Source organism: Bicyclus anynana, chromosome 23, assembly GCF_947172395.1.
Source record: "Bicyclus anynana chromosome 23, ilBicAnyn1.1, whole genome shotgun sequence".
Classification (NCBI taxonomy): Eukaryota; Metazoa; Arthropoda; class Insecta; order Lepidoptera; family Nymphalidae; genus Bicyclus; species Bicyclus anynana.
The window spans coordinates 7065487-7082824 of record NC_069105.1 but is presented as its reverse complement, the minus strand read 5'-3'; the positions used below and the strand labels follow the sequence as shown (position 1 = coordinate 7082824).

At 37.6% G+C, this 17338-nt stretch overlaps 3 protein-coding genes across 3 annotated transcripts; all 3 read left to right on the top strand.

The window, feature by feature from the left end:
- The first annotated feature begins 724 nt into the window (after positions 1-724).
- LOC112048424 (uncharacterized) lies at positions 725-8445 on the top strand. Its single transcript, XM_052888565.1, has 5 exons — positions 725-1320; positions 1401-4571; positions 6071-6220; positions 6634-6737; positions 8341-8445. Exons 1-5 carry the CDS (start codon positions 816-818, stop codon positions 8443-8445), a joined length of 4035 nt encoding a protein of 1344 aa, XP_052744525.1. The 5' UTR covers positions 725-815.
- A 3244-nt stretch (positions 8446-11689) lies between these two features.
- On the top strand, positions 11690-12262 carry LOC128199365 (testis-specific gene A8 protein-like). The gene has a single exon (XM_052888564.1). It carries the CDS (start codon positions 11690-11692, stop codon positions 12260-12262), a length of 573 nt encoding a protein of 190 aa, XP_052744524.1.
- Positions 12263-12461: 199 nt separating this feature from the next.
- On the top strand, positions 12462-13184 carry LOC128199364 (histone-lysine N-methyltransferase SETMAR-like). Its single transcript, XM_052888563.1, has one exon. It carries the CDS (start codon positions 12462-12464, stop codon positions 13182-13184), a length of 723 nt encoding a protein of 240 aa, XP_052744523.1.
- Positions 13185-17338: the final 4154 nt, after the last annotated feature.

Genomic DNA, 17338 nt, shown 5'->3' with positions numbered 1-17338 from the left:
TTTCTTTTCACATAATTGCATTTGCAGTGCATTCATACAAACGGTGAGTCCTGAATTTATGTGTACTTTTCTAAGTTGCCGTATATGATTTCACATGGCATCATATGCGACAGCTTCTTGGGAATTTGTTTTTTTTTTGTTCTAATTTTTTTTTTCGATTTTTAAGCGAAAACATATGTGCATACGGGAAAAATGCCACCAGCCAGACGAGCAAATATAGGTCGGCGAACGCGTAATGCAAATGATGTGGCATTACTAAGACGATCACAGACTGCAGATGAACGCGCACAAGCTAATGCATCGCAGCGTGAACGTAATGCACGCAATGGATTTGTTAACCCAGTACCTGTACTGAATCTTGCACGGCCATCACGAATACGTCGTGCTGTTTTGGCTGAAATGATGCGTGCTGCTTTTAATTACAACAGTCAGATTGATTATAGTATGTATGGATACATTGGAATGATGGACGCAATATGTCCACATTGTGATGCGGCTAACTTTCCAGGTGAAACGCCCGGCATGTGTTGTGCTAATGGCAAAGTGAGATTGCCAGCATTAGAAACTCCACCCGAACCATTGTATTCATTTATTTTTGGGACATCGCAAGCGTCGAAGCACTTTCTGAGTCATATTCAACAATACAATTCGGCATTTCAAATGACTTCTTTTGGTGCAACTAAAATTATTAGAGATAATTTTATGCCGACGTTTAAGGTAAATACTTCAACAGGATTATTCCATGTTTGTATCAATCTGAAGCATAAAGTATATTTAAAAAAAAACTGATATAAGATTTACCTAAAATTGTATACATGTTACAGATTCAGGGCCAGATTTATCATCAAGCTGGTTCGTTATTGCCATACCCCGACGCTGATCATCAATTTTTGCAAATTTATTTTATTGGTGATGAAAATCGTGAATTGGATCAACGTTGTGCAATTGTTTCGAATACAAGACGAGAAATTATTCGTGAGCTACAAAGGTTTTTCCATCAGCATAACGCATTAGTTCAATTGTTTAAAATTGCTCTCGATCGTATGCCAACTGATAATCACAAAATCGTAATAAGAGCTGATAGAACACCTTTTGGAGAGCATGCAAGGCGATTTAATGCACCAACAATTGATGAGGTTGCAATTGTAATTCTTGGTGATCAGTTTCAATCCCGTGATATTGTACTTCATCGTAGAAATGAGCAATTGCAACGTGTTTCGGAACTTCATCGTAGTTACGATGCATTACAGTACCCAATATTGCATTGGAAAGGTGACGATGGTTACCATATCAATATACCAATGATTGATCCACGAACAGGTAAATAATTGACCTATTTTTAGTGTGTTGACATTTCATTTCTACAACTTTCTAAAGTCACATTTTGTAATTATTTTCAGGTCTACATATACAGAAAAAAGTTAGTGCCATGAATTTTTATTCGTATCGATTGATGATTCGTCCACAAGAACAAAATTATATCTTAAAATGTGGTAAACTATATCATCAGTACATCGTTGATATGTATGCCAAAATAGAGACTGAACGTCTTAATTATATTCGTTTCAACCAAGCAAAATTAAGATCCGAAGAATATATTCATTTGCAAGATGCGATAGCGAATGATGCTAATGTTAATGACATCGGACGTTTAACTATATTGCCATCTTCGTATATTGGTAGCCCACGGCATATGAACGAATATGCACAAGACGCAATGTCTTATGTACGAAAATACGGTCGACCGGATCTGTTCATTACATTTACATGTAATCCGCAGTGGGATGACATCAAGAACAATTTATTTGAAGGCCAGTCGACAACTGATCGTCATGACATTACAGCACGTGTTTTTCGGCGAAAATTGAAAGCACTTATGGATTTAATTGTGAAATTACGTGTATTTGGAGAGGTGCGTTGCCATATGTACTCCATCGAATGGCAAAAAAGGGGATTGCCGCACGCACATATATTAATTTGGCTGGTAAATAAAATAACTCCGGATCAAATCGATAACGTTATATCAGGTGAAATTCCTGATCAAACTGTTGATCCTGAGTTATTTGATGTTGTCGTTAAAAACATGATACATGGTCCGTGCGGTGAACTAAATATGAATTCGCCATGTATGATTGATGGAAAGTGTTCGAAACGATACCCAAGACAATTGACTTCAGACACAATAACGGGCAATGACGGATATCCGTTGTATAGACGTAGATCACCTAATGATAATGGCAAAACGGCAACCATTAGAATGCGTAACCAGGACGTTGAAGTTGATAATCGTTGGGTGGTTCCGTATTGTCCATTATTATCGAAAATATTCAAGGCTCATATAAATGTGGAGTATTGTAATTCAGTCAAATCCATTAAATATATTTGCAAGTATGTAAATAAAGGGAGCGATATGGCTGTTTTCGGTGTAGCTGGTGATAATAGAAATGATGAAATTACTCAGTATCAACTGGGGCGCTATATTAGTAGTAATGAAGCTGTCTGGAGGATTCTGTCGTTTCCAATGCACGAAAGACATCCTGTGGTTGTTCACTTAGCTGTGCATCTTGAGAATGGCCAACGTATTTATTTTAATGAAGCAAATGCATTGGAAAGAGCAGCACACCCACCAGCGACTACGTTGACAGCTTTTTTCAAATTATGCGAAACTGATACATTTGCTAGAAATTTGTTATATTCCGAAGTGCCTCAGTACTATACATGGAATGTGTCTTCAAAAAAATTTCAAAGACGTAAACAAGGAACAGCAGTCGATGGGCATTCAGGCATTTTCAAAACAGATGCAATTGGGAGAATGTATACAGTACATCCAAACAATGCTGAGTGTTTTTATTTGCGATTGCTATTAGTTAACGTCAATGGCCCAAAATCATTTCAAGAATTAAGGACAGTCGACGGTCATTTGTGTCAAACATATCGTGAAGCATGTCAACTCTTGCATTTGTTGGAGGATGATGCACATTGGGATTCAACACTTAATGATGCATCTACGTCAGCTCATCCACAACAAATACGAATGCTATTTGCCATTATATTATCGACATGTATGCCATCAAATCCACTTGAATTATGGAACAAATATAAAAATTATATGGCAGAAGATATTTTAATTCGTATGCGTCATCATGCAAGAAATCCTGATTTGTTGATTACCTTGGAAATGTGCAACGAAGCTTTGATAATAATTGAAGATATATGTCTAACGATTGCAAATAAAGCATTAGTACAATTGGGTATGACCGCACCAAATCGTCCCATGCATGATTTGTTTGATCGTGAATTGCAACGTGAGCAGGAATTCAACTGTAATGATTTGCGTTTATTTGTACAATCGAATATAACCAAATTAAATATTCAGCAAAAACATGTATATGATACAATCATGCAAGCCGTTTCCAATAATGCAGGTGGATTATATTTTTTGGATGCACCTGGTGGCACAGGTAAAACGTTCGTTATATCATTGATTTTAGCGACTATTCGATCAGATCAGAAAATTGCACTAGCACTTGCATCTTCGGGAATTGCTGCTACATTATTAGAAGGTGGTCGGACCGCACACTCTGCATTAAAATTGCCATTGAATGTACAGGTGATTGAAACTCCAACTTGCAATATATCGAGAAATTCTGCTATGGCAAAAGTTCTGCGATTAACGTCAATTATTTTATGGGATGAGTGTACAATGGCGAATAAAAAATCACTAGAAGCATTCAATCGAACAATGCAAGATTTACGTGGTAATCAACAGCTTTTTGGTGGTGCTTTGATATTACTTTCAGGGGATTTTCGTCAAACATTGCCTGTCATTCCTCGATCAACTCCTGCTGATGAAATAAATGCCTGCTTGAAGTCATCAGTTCTTTGGAGATATCTACAAAAATTGACACTAAACATTAATATGCGTGTTCACCTACAAAATGATCCAGCTGCCCATGAGTTCTCAAAACAATTGTTAGAAATTGGTGACGGCAAAATACAAATCGACAGAACCAACGGATTGATCGCTGTACCGAACAATTTTTGTACAATTGCGCAATCGATAGATGAATTGATTGAATGTGTTTTTCCGAATATTGTTCAGAATTACAGAAATCATGATTGGTTGACAGAACGCGCCATTTTAGCACCGAAAAACATTCATGTCAATGCAATTAATTTTCAAATTCAAGCGAAACTGCCAGGCGTAGTCACGAAATATAAATCAATTGACAGTGTTATGAATCAAGATGAGGCAATGAATTATCCAATTGAATTTTTAAATTCATTGGAGCCGGCTGGTATGCCACCGCATTGCTTGAATCTGAAAGTTGGTTCTTCGATTATATTATTGCGAAATATTAATCCACCAAAACTGTGTAACGGAACAAGATTGGCAGTGAAAAAGTTATTGCCAAATTTGATTGAAGCTACGATCTTAACTGGTAAATCAAAAGGAGAAGTTGTTTTGATACCGCGTATACCTATGATTCCAACTGATATGCCTTTTGAGTTCAAACGTTTACAATATCCTGTGCGTTTATCATTTGCGATGTCCATCAACAAGGCCCAAGGTCAAACACTTCACGTTTGTGGTGTGAAAATTGATTGAATGTGTTTTTCCGAATATTGTTCAGAATTACAGAAATCATGATTGGTTGACAGAACGCGCCATTTTAGCACCGAAAAACATTCATGTCAATGCAATTAATTTTCAAATTCAAGCGAAACTGCCAGGCGTAGTCACGAAATATAAATCAATTGACAGTGTTATGAATCAAGATGAGGCAATGAATTATCCAATTGAATTTTTAAATTCATTGGAGCCGGCTGGTATGCCACCGCATTGCTTGAATCTGAAAGTTGGTTCTTCGATTATATTATTGCGAAATATTAATCCACCAAAACTGTGTAACGGAACAAGATTGGCAGTGAAAAAGTTATTGCCAAATTTGATTGAAGCTACGATCTTAACTGGTAAATCAAAAGGAGAAGTTGTTTTGATACCGCGTATACCTATGATTCCAACTGATATGCCTTTTGAGTTCAAACGTTTACAATATCCTGTGCGTTTATCATTTGCGATGTCCATCAACAAGGCCCAAGGTCAAACACTTCACGTTTGTGGTGTGAATTTGGAGGAACATTGTTTTTCACATGGCCAGTTATATGTTGCCTGTTCCAGAGTCGGTACCCCCAGCCGTTTGTTTATTTATGCTCAAAATGGAAAAACAAAAAATATTGTTTATCCAAATGTTTTGGATTAAGTGTGTTGTAAATAGCTAGCAATTGATTTCGATTTTAAATAAAATATTTTTTTGATTAAATAAATGAATTTGATGTTCCGATTTGTTTATTTTATTTCACTTTATACGTAGCGAAGCACGTACCGGGCCGCTAGTGTATAGATAATAATAGCAACTATTTTGATTAAATAAATTTGTTAAAAATTAAAAAATAAACAATTTAGATTTTCAGTACAAATCGGCAATTTCATACTTTAACCCCTAATATTATTAGTATGTAAAGTATATGTAGTTTATTTATTATTTATTATAGCACTGTCCGTTTTCTATTACTTGATTCTTACATTGCGGGTTGTCTGGAGGAGATCGCTATTAGCGATAAGACCGCATTTGTGCATATTTCTACCTACTTATTTTGTTACTTGATGAATATTGTTTTATATTTTTTTATGTGCAATAAAGAATCAATCTATCTATCTAGACGACGCCAAGGATTCAAGGAAAGTTGCTATCTTATTGCAATTTATTGGGCCAGAATCTCTTGAGATCTTCTATTTTTTTGGAAAAGACATCGACGATGTCACATTCCAAGAGTTGTGTGACCAATTCGACAAGTACTTTATACCAAAATTAAATATCACAGTTGAAAGGCACAAGTTGTTTAGCCGGAAACAACAACAAAATGAATCAATAGAATCTTATGTCACAGATCTCAAAAACCTAAGTTATACTTGTGAGTTTGGTGATCTGCGTGAAAGTCTGGTTAGAGATATTGTCTAATTGTCTTATAAATATGATAATGTCTAAATAGCCGCGTACTGACTGAGCGAGCAGCCTCGCGAGGCAGCCGCGCGAGGCAAATCCTCGGTCGGTCAAGACGCGCCTCGGCCGAGGCAAACGCACGCGCTGCCTCGCCCGAGCGTGCCGCGACCCGAGCCAAACGTTGTCGGTTTTTGTCCATGCTCAAAGGCGCCTCAGTACGTTTGCCGCGCGCACTCAAGACGGTCGTGTTTTGCCTCGCTTGTTCGACGAATACGGAATAGAGAACATAAGTATAATTATATTATCATGAATAGAGAACAGTGTCTCAAATTAATACATTTATATGGAGAATATAAACTACTTTGGGATGCGCAATGTCCTAATTATACCAACAGAGGACTAAGAGAAGATGCGTGGAATAACATAAATCGTGAAATGAACATTCCAATAATGGATTTAAAAAAAAAGATGGAGTCTTTGCTAGGATCCTATAGGAGGGAAAGGTCACGTGAAAAGAAAAGCCGTATCACAGGATCAGGTATGTTTATGTTTATTATTATGTTTTCGTACAGTCATTACATATTTATAGTCAGTCGTACAAATTTAATTAATTTATTATTTATTACAGGTCGTGGTGACATATATAAATCAAATTGGTACGCCTATGAAGCTTTCAGCTTCCTGGGCGATAGAAACCATCCAGGAAATACTCAAGATACTTTACCTGAAGACGTGAGTATTTACTGATAATTATTCTGCCAAGCAATTGCTCCATTTGTAATAAAATGTCTCCCTAAATGTGAACGTATTTCTTTTAAATCTGTTGGCCCTCGCCGTGGCATAGCTCGAATAGGTAGCATTGATGACATTTCTGTATCCTGCCGCCATCGCCCGGGTATTATTGTTCCTTCAGCTTCGACATCAAATGATCCCGGGGCAGTAAACCTTTGAGAGGCCTCTTGATCCCTTCGCAAGTAGTTATATAAGTATATAGTAGTTAACACGACTTTTGTAGCTTTTTCTGGTTCCAATAGTATGGGCTTCCTCAATACTCTGAACACAGAACTTAAAATGCCAAAAGCATTTTCCACAACTCTCCTTGCTCTGGACAGTCGGTAATTAAAGATCCTTTCCATTGAACCTCGATTTGGAGTACCTTCATAAGGTTTCATTGTGTACTCATCCAATGCAAATGCTTTATCGGCCAAAATAAAATACGGCACTGCAGTTTCATAAGGTATTTGTAAGATTTCTGGCGGAGGAATATTAAGTTCCCTTCTTTCAAGTTTTTTATATAAATTGGTATTTTTAAACACACCGCCATCTGATATACGACCTTTGCTACCAACATCTACATACAGGAATTTATAATTGGCGTCAACTAAAGCAAATAGGACTATACTGGGAAACAATTTGTAACAATCGAAATCATTGCCACTATTTATAGGCGATTGTAATATAACATGTTTCCCATCCATTGCTGCAATAGCATGCGGAAAATTACATTTTCCGCATGCTATTGCAGCAATGGACAGCACATGTAAAGCATGCTATAAATAAAATTATTTTCGAAGCGGACATGGGAGCATACCCATCATACACTGGTTATTATACTCAATCATACAGTGGGCTAAACAGTTCCAATAATACGTCTTGTCTTTCTTCCTCACCGATGCCTCCTCAATCACCGATGCCTCCTCAATCACAGATGCCTCCTACCTCACCGATGAATGGAATAAAATTATTTTATTTTACCTTAACATAATCCCTTAGCACATCGATTAACGCATCACAAACTTCATGAACGATTACTGATATTCTTTGTTTTGATATACGAAACAGATACTGCAAACTGGTATAAGAATCTCCCGTGGCCAAAAATCTTAACGTAACCAACAATCTTTCCCTTGCGGTTATTGCTTCTCGAAAATTTGTGTCCTTCTTGCTTATTTTGGCGTTTATAAGAGAGTACAGATGTTCAAATTCAATTTTATTCATTCTAGTGAAATTGCTTTCTGCGTCATCAAAGCACAGCTCTTCAAATATTCTGTTTCCAGCTTGAAATCTGTTTTTGTATAACGTTTTTATCCAAAAATGTTTAGATTTTTTTCTTTTCTTTTTTTGTACAAGTTGATGAATCAGTATAAAGGCAGTGGTGGCGATAGCCTTCCGAACGCACGGCCTCATGATAATCTTAATCTAAACTGAATATGCGCTACTCGCGCGTGGCTTCTGTTCGACTTGTGAGTAACTACTGAGCGTTCGAGTCTTTTGCTCAGCCTCGGTCTGGCTCGGCTTTGCCGCGCGCGGCAGTCTCATGTGTATTAAATTACAGAATGAGGCTGCCTCGCGCGGCAAACGTTGCGAGGCAAACGTCCGAGGCTGCCTCGCGAAGCTGCTCGCTCAGTCAGTACGCGGCCAACGTCTAATGAATGTCTAATAATATAATCGTCAAGCACCCGTGGTCTTATTTATTATTACAAACGTTACAGTGATAATGGAGGAGAATTTACTTGAACATTTTTTAAGGATTTTTGTAGAAAGAAAGGTATAAGGATTGAGTACACATATCCTTACAGTTCGCAGATGAATGGAACTGCAGAACGTGTGAACAGGACTTTTTATGATAAATCAAGAATCATTTTAAGTGAATCAAAACTGCCAAAACACAATACACTTATGGAATGAAGCAATATTGTGTGCGACATGTCTTTTAAATAGAACGCCTCAAGAGCAATTAATTTTTATACACATTATTTTTTAATATAATTAATTAGGTAGTATTTGTCTAAAAAATTAAGCGACTGTTTGTGGCCAATCACCCACAAATATGAAGGTAATCAAAAATCTCGTCACGGAACGAAAGAAAAATACCTGCGGATTGGAGCCGAATATAAAAGCATGGCATTCGAAGTAAATAATAACAAAATATTTCCAATCTTTGATCCGCCACACTCAAAGGTTTTCAGGAAAAAAGGAAACAATCTAATGACAAAAATTAAAAATTCGTACAAAATAGAGAAACGAAGATTGGAAAATAAGAACATTTACAAATGTTTTCGATTATTGACGTGGGTGAACAAGATATTCGATTAGTAAACAAACTTACTGAGTCACATGTATAAAGATGAAAGTAGAACACGCAGCTAAATTATTTAATCAAGGTGAAAGTAACCTAATCTGCAGCTTTAAGGTTTTTAACTTTTTAGCAATCTTTATTGCCTATTATTGTTTATATCTGTTACTTTAAAGCCATAACATACCTATTTATAGATGTCTCTCAAAGGCAAGAATATAATGTGTTTTTTTTCAGATCACAATCTTTTGCCAAAAGAATGTCTTACTGCTGCTGATCTACTACTACTTTTTTGAAAATTATATTTATGATAGTTTTAATGGTCATAATTATAGTGCAAAATTGTACAAATCACCTTTAAAAAAATACATCTGTGTTGAACTCTATGAACTTTGAACGAATAAAAGAAGATGGTAGTCGATTTGTTTCAGTAACGTAACTAAAAAATTGGATACATAACATTTACGTTTTTAAAGAAATATTTTCTTCTGTTTTAAACGCGGAACATAGCTTACGGAGCTTGTTAACAAGAAATTTTAACCAGGATCCATTAGAAAACTTATTTTCTGGAATAAGAAGAAATGAGGTAAGAAATGTCTCTCCAACATGCTGCCAATTTATTAGAGCTTACAAAACTATAAGTTAATAATTTAACTTCTTCACATTGGATTGGTGCAAACTGTGAACGTGACAATAATAAAAACTCTGACTCAAAAGTGATTTGACATTTAGGAACGAGACTAACAAGTGTAAACATCCGTACCTGAAATACCTGAAATAGTTTTCTACTTTGTTCTGTTACTGAACGAATAAGTAGACATTTGTGCTGACTTATCATACAAGAGTATTAAAATAATATATAATAATAAATATAATAATAGTTTTGCAAACTTTACTTTGCCGTGTTTCTCAACTAATAATTAGACATGTGATGACACAAGAGTCATAATTATACGCTAAATGAAAGATGTGTGTGTGAAGAGAAGAAGTGTCCTTGAAATGAAAGATGGTAATAATAATTTTTTTTGTGTTTTACAAGTTTTTTCGTTTCAAAGGTGCTTGTACCGGGTGCGAGTCCAACACAGCATTGGTGGTGCCGTGTTCTGGCAACCATATATTGCAAGTGCAATACGATTGCTAAATTATTTTGCTTGAAACAACACGTTTCATCAGTAAAACACAAAAAAGCGATTGAACCAAAGAAAAGTCAAAGAGTAATTAATTTTCCCACATTCAGAAAAGATCTAAGCACTCAAAAAGCAGAATCTTCTCTTGCGTTGTTTGTATCTGAACACTCTGCAATTATAACTATTGACCATTTAGCAGAATTGTGCAAACATCTTTTTGGTGACTTTTGACATTTTTCTTATTCTAAAGATCCTTTAGCAATTCCATCATAGGAGCAATACACGGCGACCCCCGTAACGAACATAGCTTGTTTTGTAAGTAATTACAGGAGTCACTTCGTGCCGACATTCATTACGCAGTCGCAAGGGTCGCCAGATGTCGACTCCCACTACCTGTATCTTTGTATATTAATCTATCTTCTGTAAATATATGAATTTTACAGAGTAACTTAACGCACTAATGTCCTTAGTCTAGGAAATTCGTTTACTTTCACATTGATAGAGAGTGACCAATGGCTGATTCTACGATTTACAAGCGGATCACTCATGAGTGGCAAATTGTGGTCCCCACTTGATGTCCTCCATGACACAATTAAAGTGGTCACCGAGTGTAGACCACCTCAACCAAAATATTTGCAGTGACATTTCATGAACAGTATCTAAACGAGGCAACGCCACTACTATACACTGTGTATACATAGTATATACACATATATGTGTACCACCAATTTCTTTTATTATTTTACTGTTACTGCAGGCGCATGGGGAGTTGCTACAGTCCCTACCGCACTATAGATACCTCCGTTCATTAATCATTTCCAACTGAAGTTGTAATTTTTTTACATATTCCTGACGCTATTACGCTATTATTATTAGTTTTACTTTACCCATTGCAGTTTGAGTATAGTAAGCATTTTTAACGACTGCAATGCATGTCACTAATGGCCAAAGTTTATAGTTAGCCTAGCAGAGAACACAGGGACATTTTTATTTATCATATTCCTCTTCTTATTTAGGTAAGTTTAACTATACAGTATATTGCAAGAGATTTTTATTCTTTTATATATTACAAAGAATTGCGATACAGTATATAGAATATGTTGTATGTATTATTTAATGAATCCTCCTTAGCAATTATATAATCAGCAAGAGTAACTGCCATCTATCGGTTGACTGTGTGACCACGTGGTGGCAGCGAGAGTTAGTGTTAACACCGGCGTGACGTTCGCGCTGCATTAGTTTGCAGTCTACTTCACGTTGTTTTTCTATTACTCATTAGTATTACCTGTGGCTTTAAAGCATCCGTTACGGCTCTCCTACGACCATCGCCACGTTTAAATACGCGCAGTGTAGACTCAAAAATCTCAAAAATGTCTCATCAGCCCACCATGTCGACATCATGTGGCGGATGCGCCGCGCTCGGGGCGGAGCTTAGACGCCACTCGGAGCGAATCCGGCGCCTGGAGGAGTGTGTTTTTGCAATGGGGCGGCACGCGGCCGCCATTGCTGATAGTGGTGACGCCATTCGCGGACCAACGCGATCATCCAGTGTCGGCCGCTGCAGTCCCATCCTGCCCTGGGAGCTCGGCTTCCGGAGTAGGGAGCCCGAGGACATCCCCGTCTGTCCTCCGGAAGAAGAGCGCTCCCAGCCGAGCAGCCCGGGGCACGATCCTCCCGCAGCAAGCGCCTCGCCCCCGACCACCGCGAAACAGCCCGCGGCGCTCCAGCAAGAGGCGCCAGCAGCGCTCACACCGCCCATGTCGCCCACCACGCCCGCCGCACTCGTCGCGCCCGCGACGCCCGCCGCGACCGCAGCGCCCGCGGCGCTCGCCGCGCCTGCGGCACCCACCGCGCCCGCGGCGCTCGCCGCGCACGCGTTACCCGCGGCGACCGCAGCGCCCACCACGCCCGCGGCGCTATCCGCGTCGGCGCTGACCACGGCTCCCTCATCGAGCGTCTCGCTCCCGATGCGTGCAACCCCAACAGCGCCAGTTTCATCCCCGGCGCCAGTCACCAGTGCCATGATTCGCGGGGGGCAACCAAGAAGGGGATAAAACGGAAGTGCGGCAGGCAATGCGTGTTGTGTGGAGCCTTTTACACGTCGCACAACATCCTACGGCACTTCCGTTTGCGCCACCAGGGGTACCGATCGGGGATGATGAGGGATGACCCCCACTATCCCCATTACTATTGGTATAAGACGGTGGCGCCTACCCAAATCTGCCCCCGGATCACAGGCCCCCGCGGCAGGTAATGCGCGGCGTGCCGGGGGCGAGGCCGGCCTTTGCGCGCGGTCTGCTCTCCGTCGTGAGTTCGGGCCTCAGCGAGGAAAGCGATGAGATAGAGAGCAGCGGAGAGAGCAGCACCTACTGCCCCAGCTCCAGATCGCCCAGCCCCAGCTTAATTGTAACATGTGATGAAAAGTGGATTCTTTATGATAACCGGAAAAGAAAAATGCAATGGCTGACCCCAGGTCAAATGCCACAACAGTGTCCTAAAGCAAAACTTACCAATAAAAAGGTAATGGTAACTGTTTGGTGGTCTCAGCATGGTGTTATTCACTATAGTTTTCTCCGATCTGGTCAAGCAATAACGGCAGATGTCTACTGTGCCGAATTCCGAACCATGTTGACAAAACTAGCAGTTAAACAGCCCCGACTCATGAATCGATCTTCACCATTATTGCTCCACGACAACGCGAGACCTCACACAGCACGAGAAAGCATTTTAACCCTTCAGGAACTACAGTTAGAAACTATTCGTCATCCTCCGTATTCACCAGACCTTGGTCCAACGGACTACCATTTTTTTCGTGATTTGGACAATTATCTACGTGACAAGAAGATTTCTTCCAAGGAGGCAGTACAAAATGCTTTCACACAGTTTGTGCAGTCTAGATTGTCGGACTTCTATCGCAAAGGCATTAATGACCTTCCCATTAGATGGGATCTTATGTCACAGATCTCAGAAACCTAAGTTATACTTGTGAGTTTGGTGATCTGCGTGAAAGTCTGGTTAGAGATATTGTCTAATTGTCTTATAAATATGATAATTTCTAATTGTCTAATGAATGTCTAATAATATAATCGTCAAGCACCCGTGGTCTTATTTATTATTACAAACGTTACAGTGATAGTGGAGGAGAATTTACTTGAACATTTTTTAAAGATTTTAGTAGAAAGAAAGGTATAAGGATTGAGTACACATATCCTTACAGTTCGCAGATGAATGGAACTGCAGAACGTGTGAACAGGACTTTATATGATAAATCAAGAATCATGTTAAGTGAACAAAATTCTATAGTTAAAAAATTAATAACTTATTTTCAATTTCAGAAAATGCCACGTAATTACATTAGGAAGCGACCAGATAGGAAAATAGTGACAGAGGAACAAATAAAGAGGGCCCAAAGACTTATAAAAGAAGGTATGAGTCAAAGACGAGCTGCAGAAAAAGTTGGCATAAGCGAAGGTGGTCTAAGAAAAAGGCTCAAAAACAAGAATATTCCTTTATCGTTAGGTCGTTTTAAGCAGACATTTAACGAGGCTCAAGAGTTGGAATTTGCTGACCACTGTAGAAAAATGGATGAAAGGTTTTTTGGCTTAACAATTAACGATATGCATCGATTAGCATACGAGTTTGCTGTGGCAAATAATATTCAACATCGTTTTAATGATTCATGAAAAATGGCTGGTCGTGACTGGGTGGAGTGTTTTGTCCGACGCCATCCCAACTTATGTTTACGGCAGTCTGCTCCAACCAGCCTAGCTAGAGCAATAGGGTTTAATAGAGTCCAGGTAGATAGATTTTATAAAAATCTCAAAAAGGTGTATGATAAGTACCAATTTCCTCCCCATAAAATTTACAATATGGATGAAACTGGCATAAGTACAGTGCCTAAAAAAACCCCGAAGGTGGTAAGTTGCAAAGGGAAAAAGGTAGTTGGAAATTTTTTTTCTGCTGAGCGAGGAACAACCATAACGGCAGTACTGAGTATGAGTGTTACAGGTCATTTTGTTCCTCCGGTGTTCATTTACCCCCGAAAACGACCACGCTCTGAGTTGCTAGATGGCTGTCCACTTCAAAGTATATTGATGGTATCTGACAGTGGTTTCATAAATGCAGACTTATTTGTAAATTGGCTACAACATTTTAAATATTTCACCTACCCATCTCAAGAGGAACCTGTACTATTGATAATGGATAACCATTCCTCTCACATAAGCCTCGAAACAACCAGATATGCTCGTGAAAATCACATAGTAATGGTTACAATTCCACCACATGGAAGCCATAAACTTCAGCCGTTGGATGTTTCGGTTCATAGCTCACTTAAGACAAAATACGCAATTGAATGCGAAAAATGGATGGTACAGCATCCAGGCAGAGGAATAACGCAGTTTCAAGTTGCCAGTTTATTCAATGCTGCGTTTAAGCAGGTTGCGACATGTACATGTAACCAGAATTGTGTAAAGAATAAAAAAAATAATAAAAAAAAATGCACAAAAAAGAAATATGAAGAATACAGAACCAAAAAAGAATATAGGATACTATTGTCCCATCTGCAAAGAAAGATCCTCCAACAGAAGAGTGGATCCAGTGCTCTTCATGTGAAAAATGGTTCCATGAACAGTGCACGTGTTATGTAGGAGTTTTCGTGTGCGACTTTTGTGAAGATTGTTAACCTGTTTTGTTGAACATTCTATGATTACAATTTGTTTTTTTTTACATTATGTTTAAAGTAATTAAAAGATTTTAATTTAAAGTTAACATGATTATTTTATTTCAGTTTATATGGTGTAAAGAAGGTTTCTCGCACACCTTGTGTAAAGTCAATTAATAGTACTTTATTATTAACAAACTTTATTCGTTGCCTACTAAATAAGAGAAATTCGTGATTGTATGTCTATTGATTATTCCTTCCAACAGTTACCTAGCTATAATAATTTGCTTGAAGCAGGTGATATTCTACAGGATAAACGTGTTCACACAGCAACATCCACAGCTAGCGTAAAGTATCAGTTCTACTGGCAGTACCTTTAAAAATAAATTCAGTTTGTCTTTTGGTCGACTGACACTGAGTGAGAATCACTCAAAACTAAATTAAGAAATAAATCTCCAAACGACAACGCAAAAAGAACCTATGCTCTTATAAGAATCTTAATTCCTGATGGCACTTGTTGAGAAGAAAATGTTCAAAAAATTAGATTTATATTTTTATTTCGTGAACACTCTTTTCTTCCATGTGATAGCAGTTTTGGGCTTGTAAAGAAGAAATGCAAAAGAACCGTCAGAGTGTATACAGTGGATCAATATCTCCACTCCATAATTATGGAGTGTTCACAACTAAAAGGCAAATTTACTGTAAATTTGAAAAAAAGGAGGATATATTCAATTTCCAAGAATGGTTTCCAACATTTTATTATAATACTAAGCTATCGAATACAGTACAGCGGAGAGAATTGAATGAGAAATTTATGATATCTAAATATCATGAGTTTCAATTCAATACAAAACATGCTCAAAGTTTGGTTGCAAGAGTACTTTTGATCGCAGAAAAAAAGAACAAGTTGAATCTTCATTTACCTTTGCAGAATATGTAGGTATGATTCTCCAATACCTATAGCACAGAACAAAATCAATGATTTGCAGAAGTTATTATTTTTATTAGGAGTGTAAAGGGGAGGCTAGTACCAGTCAGCCTCTCAACTGCCAACCTCACTTGCTCGTGGTGCACCCTGGTTATACTGTCACGCTGAAAAACCCGTCTATGAAACATTTATCAACCGTTCTCAATAAACAATGCGACACAGTCACAATAGTTGCCTAGCCTAAAAACGCTATTAAAACCCAGAAATAACATGCCAAAGAAATGAAGACCAGAAAATTACTTGACGTGTCAAGTATAATTTTACTATTAGAACTACTGTACAGAATTACTAAAAAAATCATTTTCAGTAATTTTGTCAAGTATAATTTTAGAACCTCCTGCCATTAGAATTACTTTTCAGAATTACTAAAAAATCTTTTTAGTAATTTTGTAAAGTATCACTTTATAACCTGCAGTTTCCTATCGCCAGAAATAACTATCTACGAAGCATGTATCTCACTTATTACTGCGACTCATGTCTAACTTACATACCTATTATAAGATGATTATATCAAGCTAAATTGTGTGTCAAATTTTACCGTTGGAATTACTTCAGCGCAGCAATAAACACATAAACAAGAGAATAGGCCAGAAAATTACTTGACAGCATTAATTAATTATGTCAAGTATAATTTTACCACTGGAGTTACTTTACATAATTACTAAAGATAAAACTTTTTTAGTAATTTTGTCAAGATTATTTTTACAACCTCTTGCAACTTACTGTCACACTGAAAAACCTGTCTATGTCTATGAAATATTTATCAACGGTTCTCAATAAACAATACGACACACTCACAACAGTCGCCTAGTCTAAAAACGCTATTATAGCCCTGAAATAACATACCAAAGAAATGAAGACCAGAAAATCACTTGACGTGTCAAGTATAATTTTAATATTAGAACTACTGTACAGAATTACTAAAAATAACATTTTCAGTAATTTTGTCAAGTATAATTTTAGAACCTTCTGCCATTAGAATTACTTTTCAGAATTACTAAAAAAAATTTTTTAGTAATTTTGTAAAGTATCATTTTATAACCTGCCGTTTCCTGTCGCCAAAAATAACTATTATAAGATGATTGTATCAAGCTGAATTGTCTGTCAAATTTTACCGTTGGAATTACTTCATCAAAGAAATAAACAAACAAACAAGAGAATAGACCAGAATTTTACTTGACAGAATTAATTAATTATTATGTAATTATGTCAAGTATAATTTTACCATTGGAGTTACTTTACATAATTACTAAACATGATACTTTTTTAGTAATTTTGTCAAGTATTATTTTTACAACCTCTTGCTTTTAACTTACTGTCACGCTGAAAAACCTGTCTATGAAATATTTATCAACGGTTCTCAATAAACAATACGACACAGTCACAACAGTTGCCTAGCCTAAAAACGCTATTATAACCCAAAAATAACATGCCAAAGAAATGAAGACCAGAAAATTGCTTGACGTGTCAAGTATTATT

Coding starts and splice junctions, on each gene's coding strand:
- LOC112048424 (XM_052888565.1), top strand. CDS start 816: ATGTTACAGATTCAGGGCCAGATTTATCATCAAGCTGGTTCGTTATTG. Junction 1,321..1,400: donor AATGATTGATCCACGAACAG/GTAAATAATTGA, acceptor AATTATTTTCAG/GTCTACATATACAGAAAAAA. Junction 4,572..6,070: donor GTCCATCAACAAGGCCCAAG/GTCAAACACTTC, acceptor GTACTGACTGAG/CGAGCAGCCTCGCGAGGCAG.
- LOC128199365 (XM_052888564.1), top strand. CDS start 11,690: ATGGGGCGGCACGCGGCCGCCATTGCTGATAGTGGTGACGCCATTCGC.
- LOC128199364 (XM_052888563.1), top strand. CDS start 12,462: ATGCGCGGCGTGCCGGGGGCGAGGCCGGCCTTTGCGCGCGGTCTGCTC.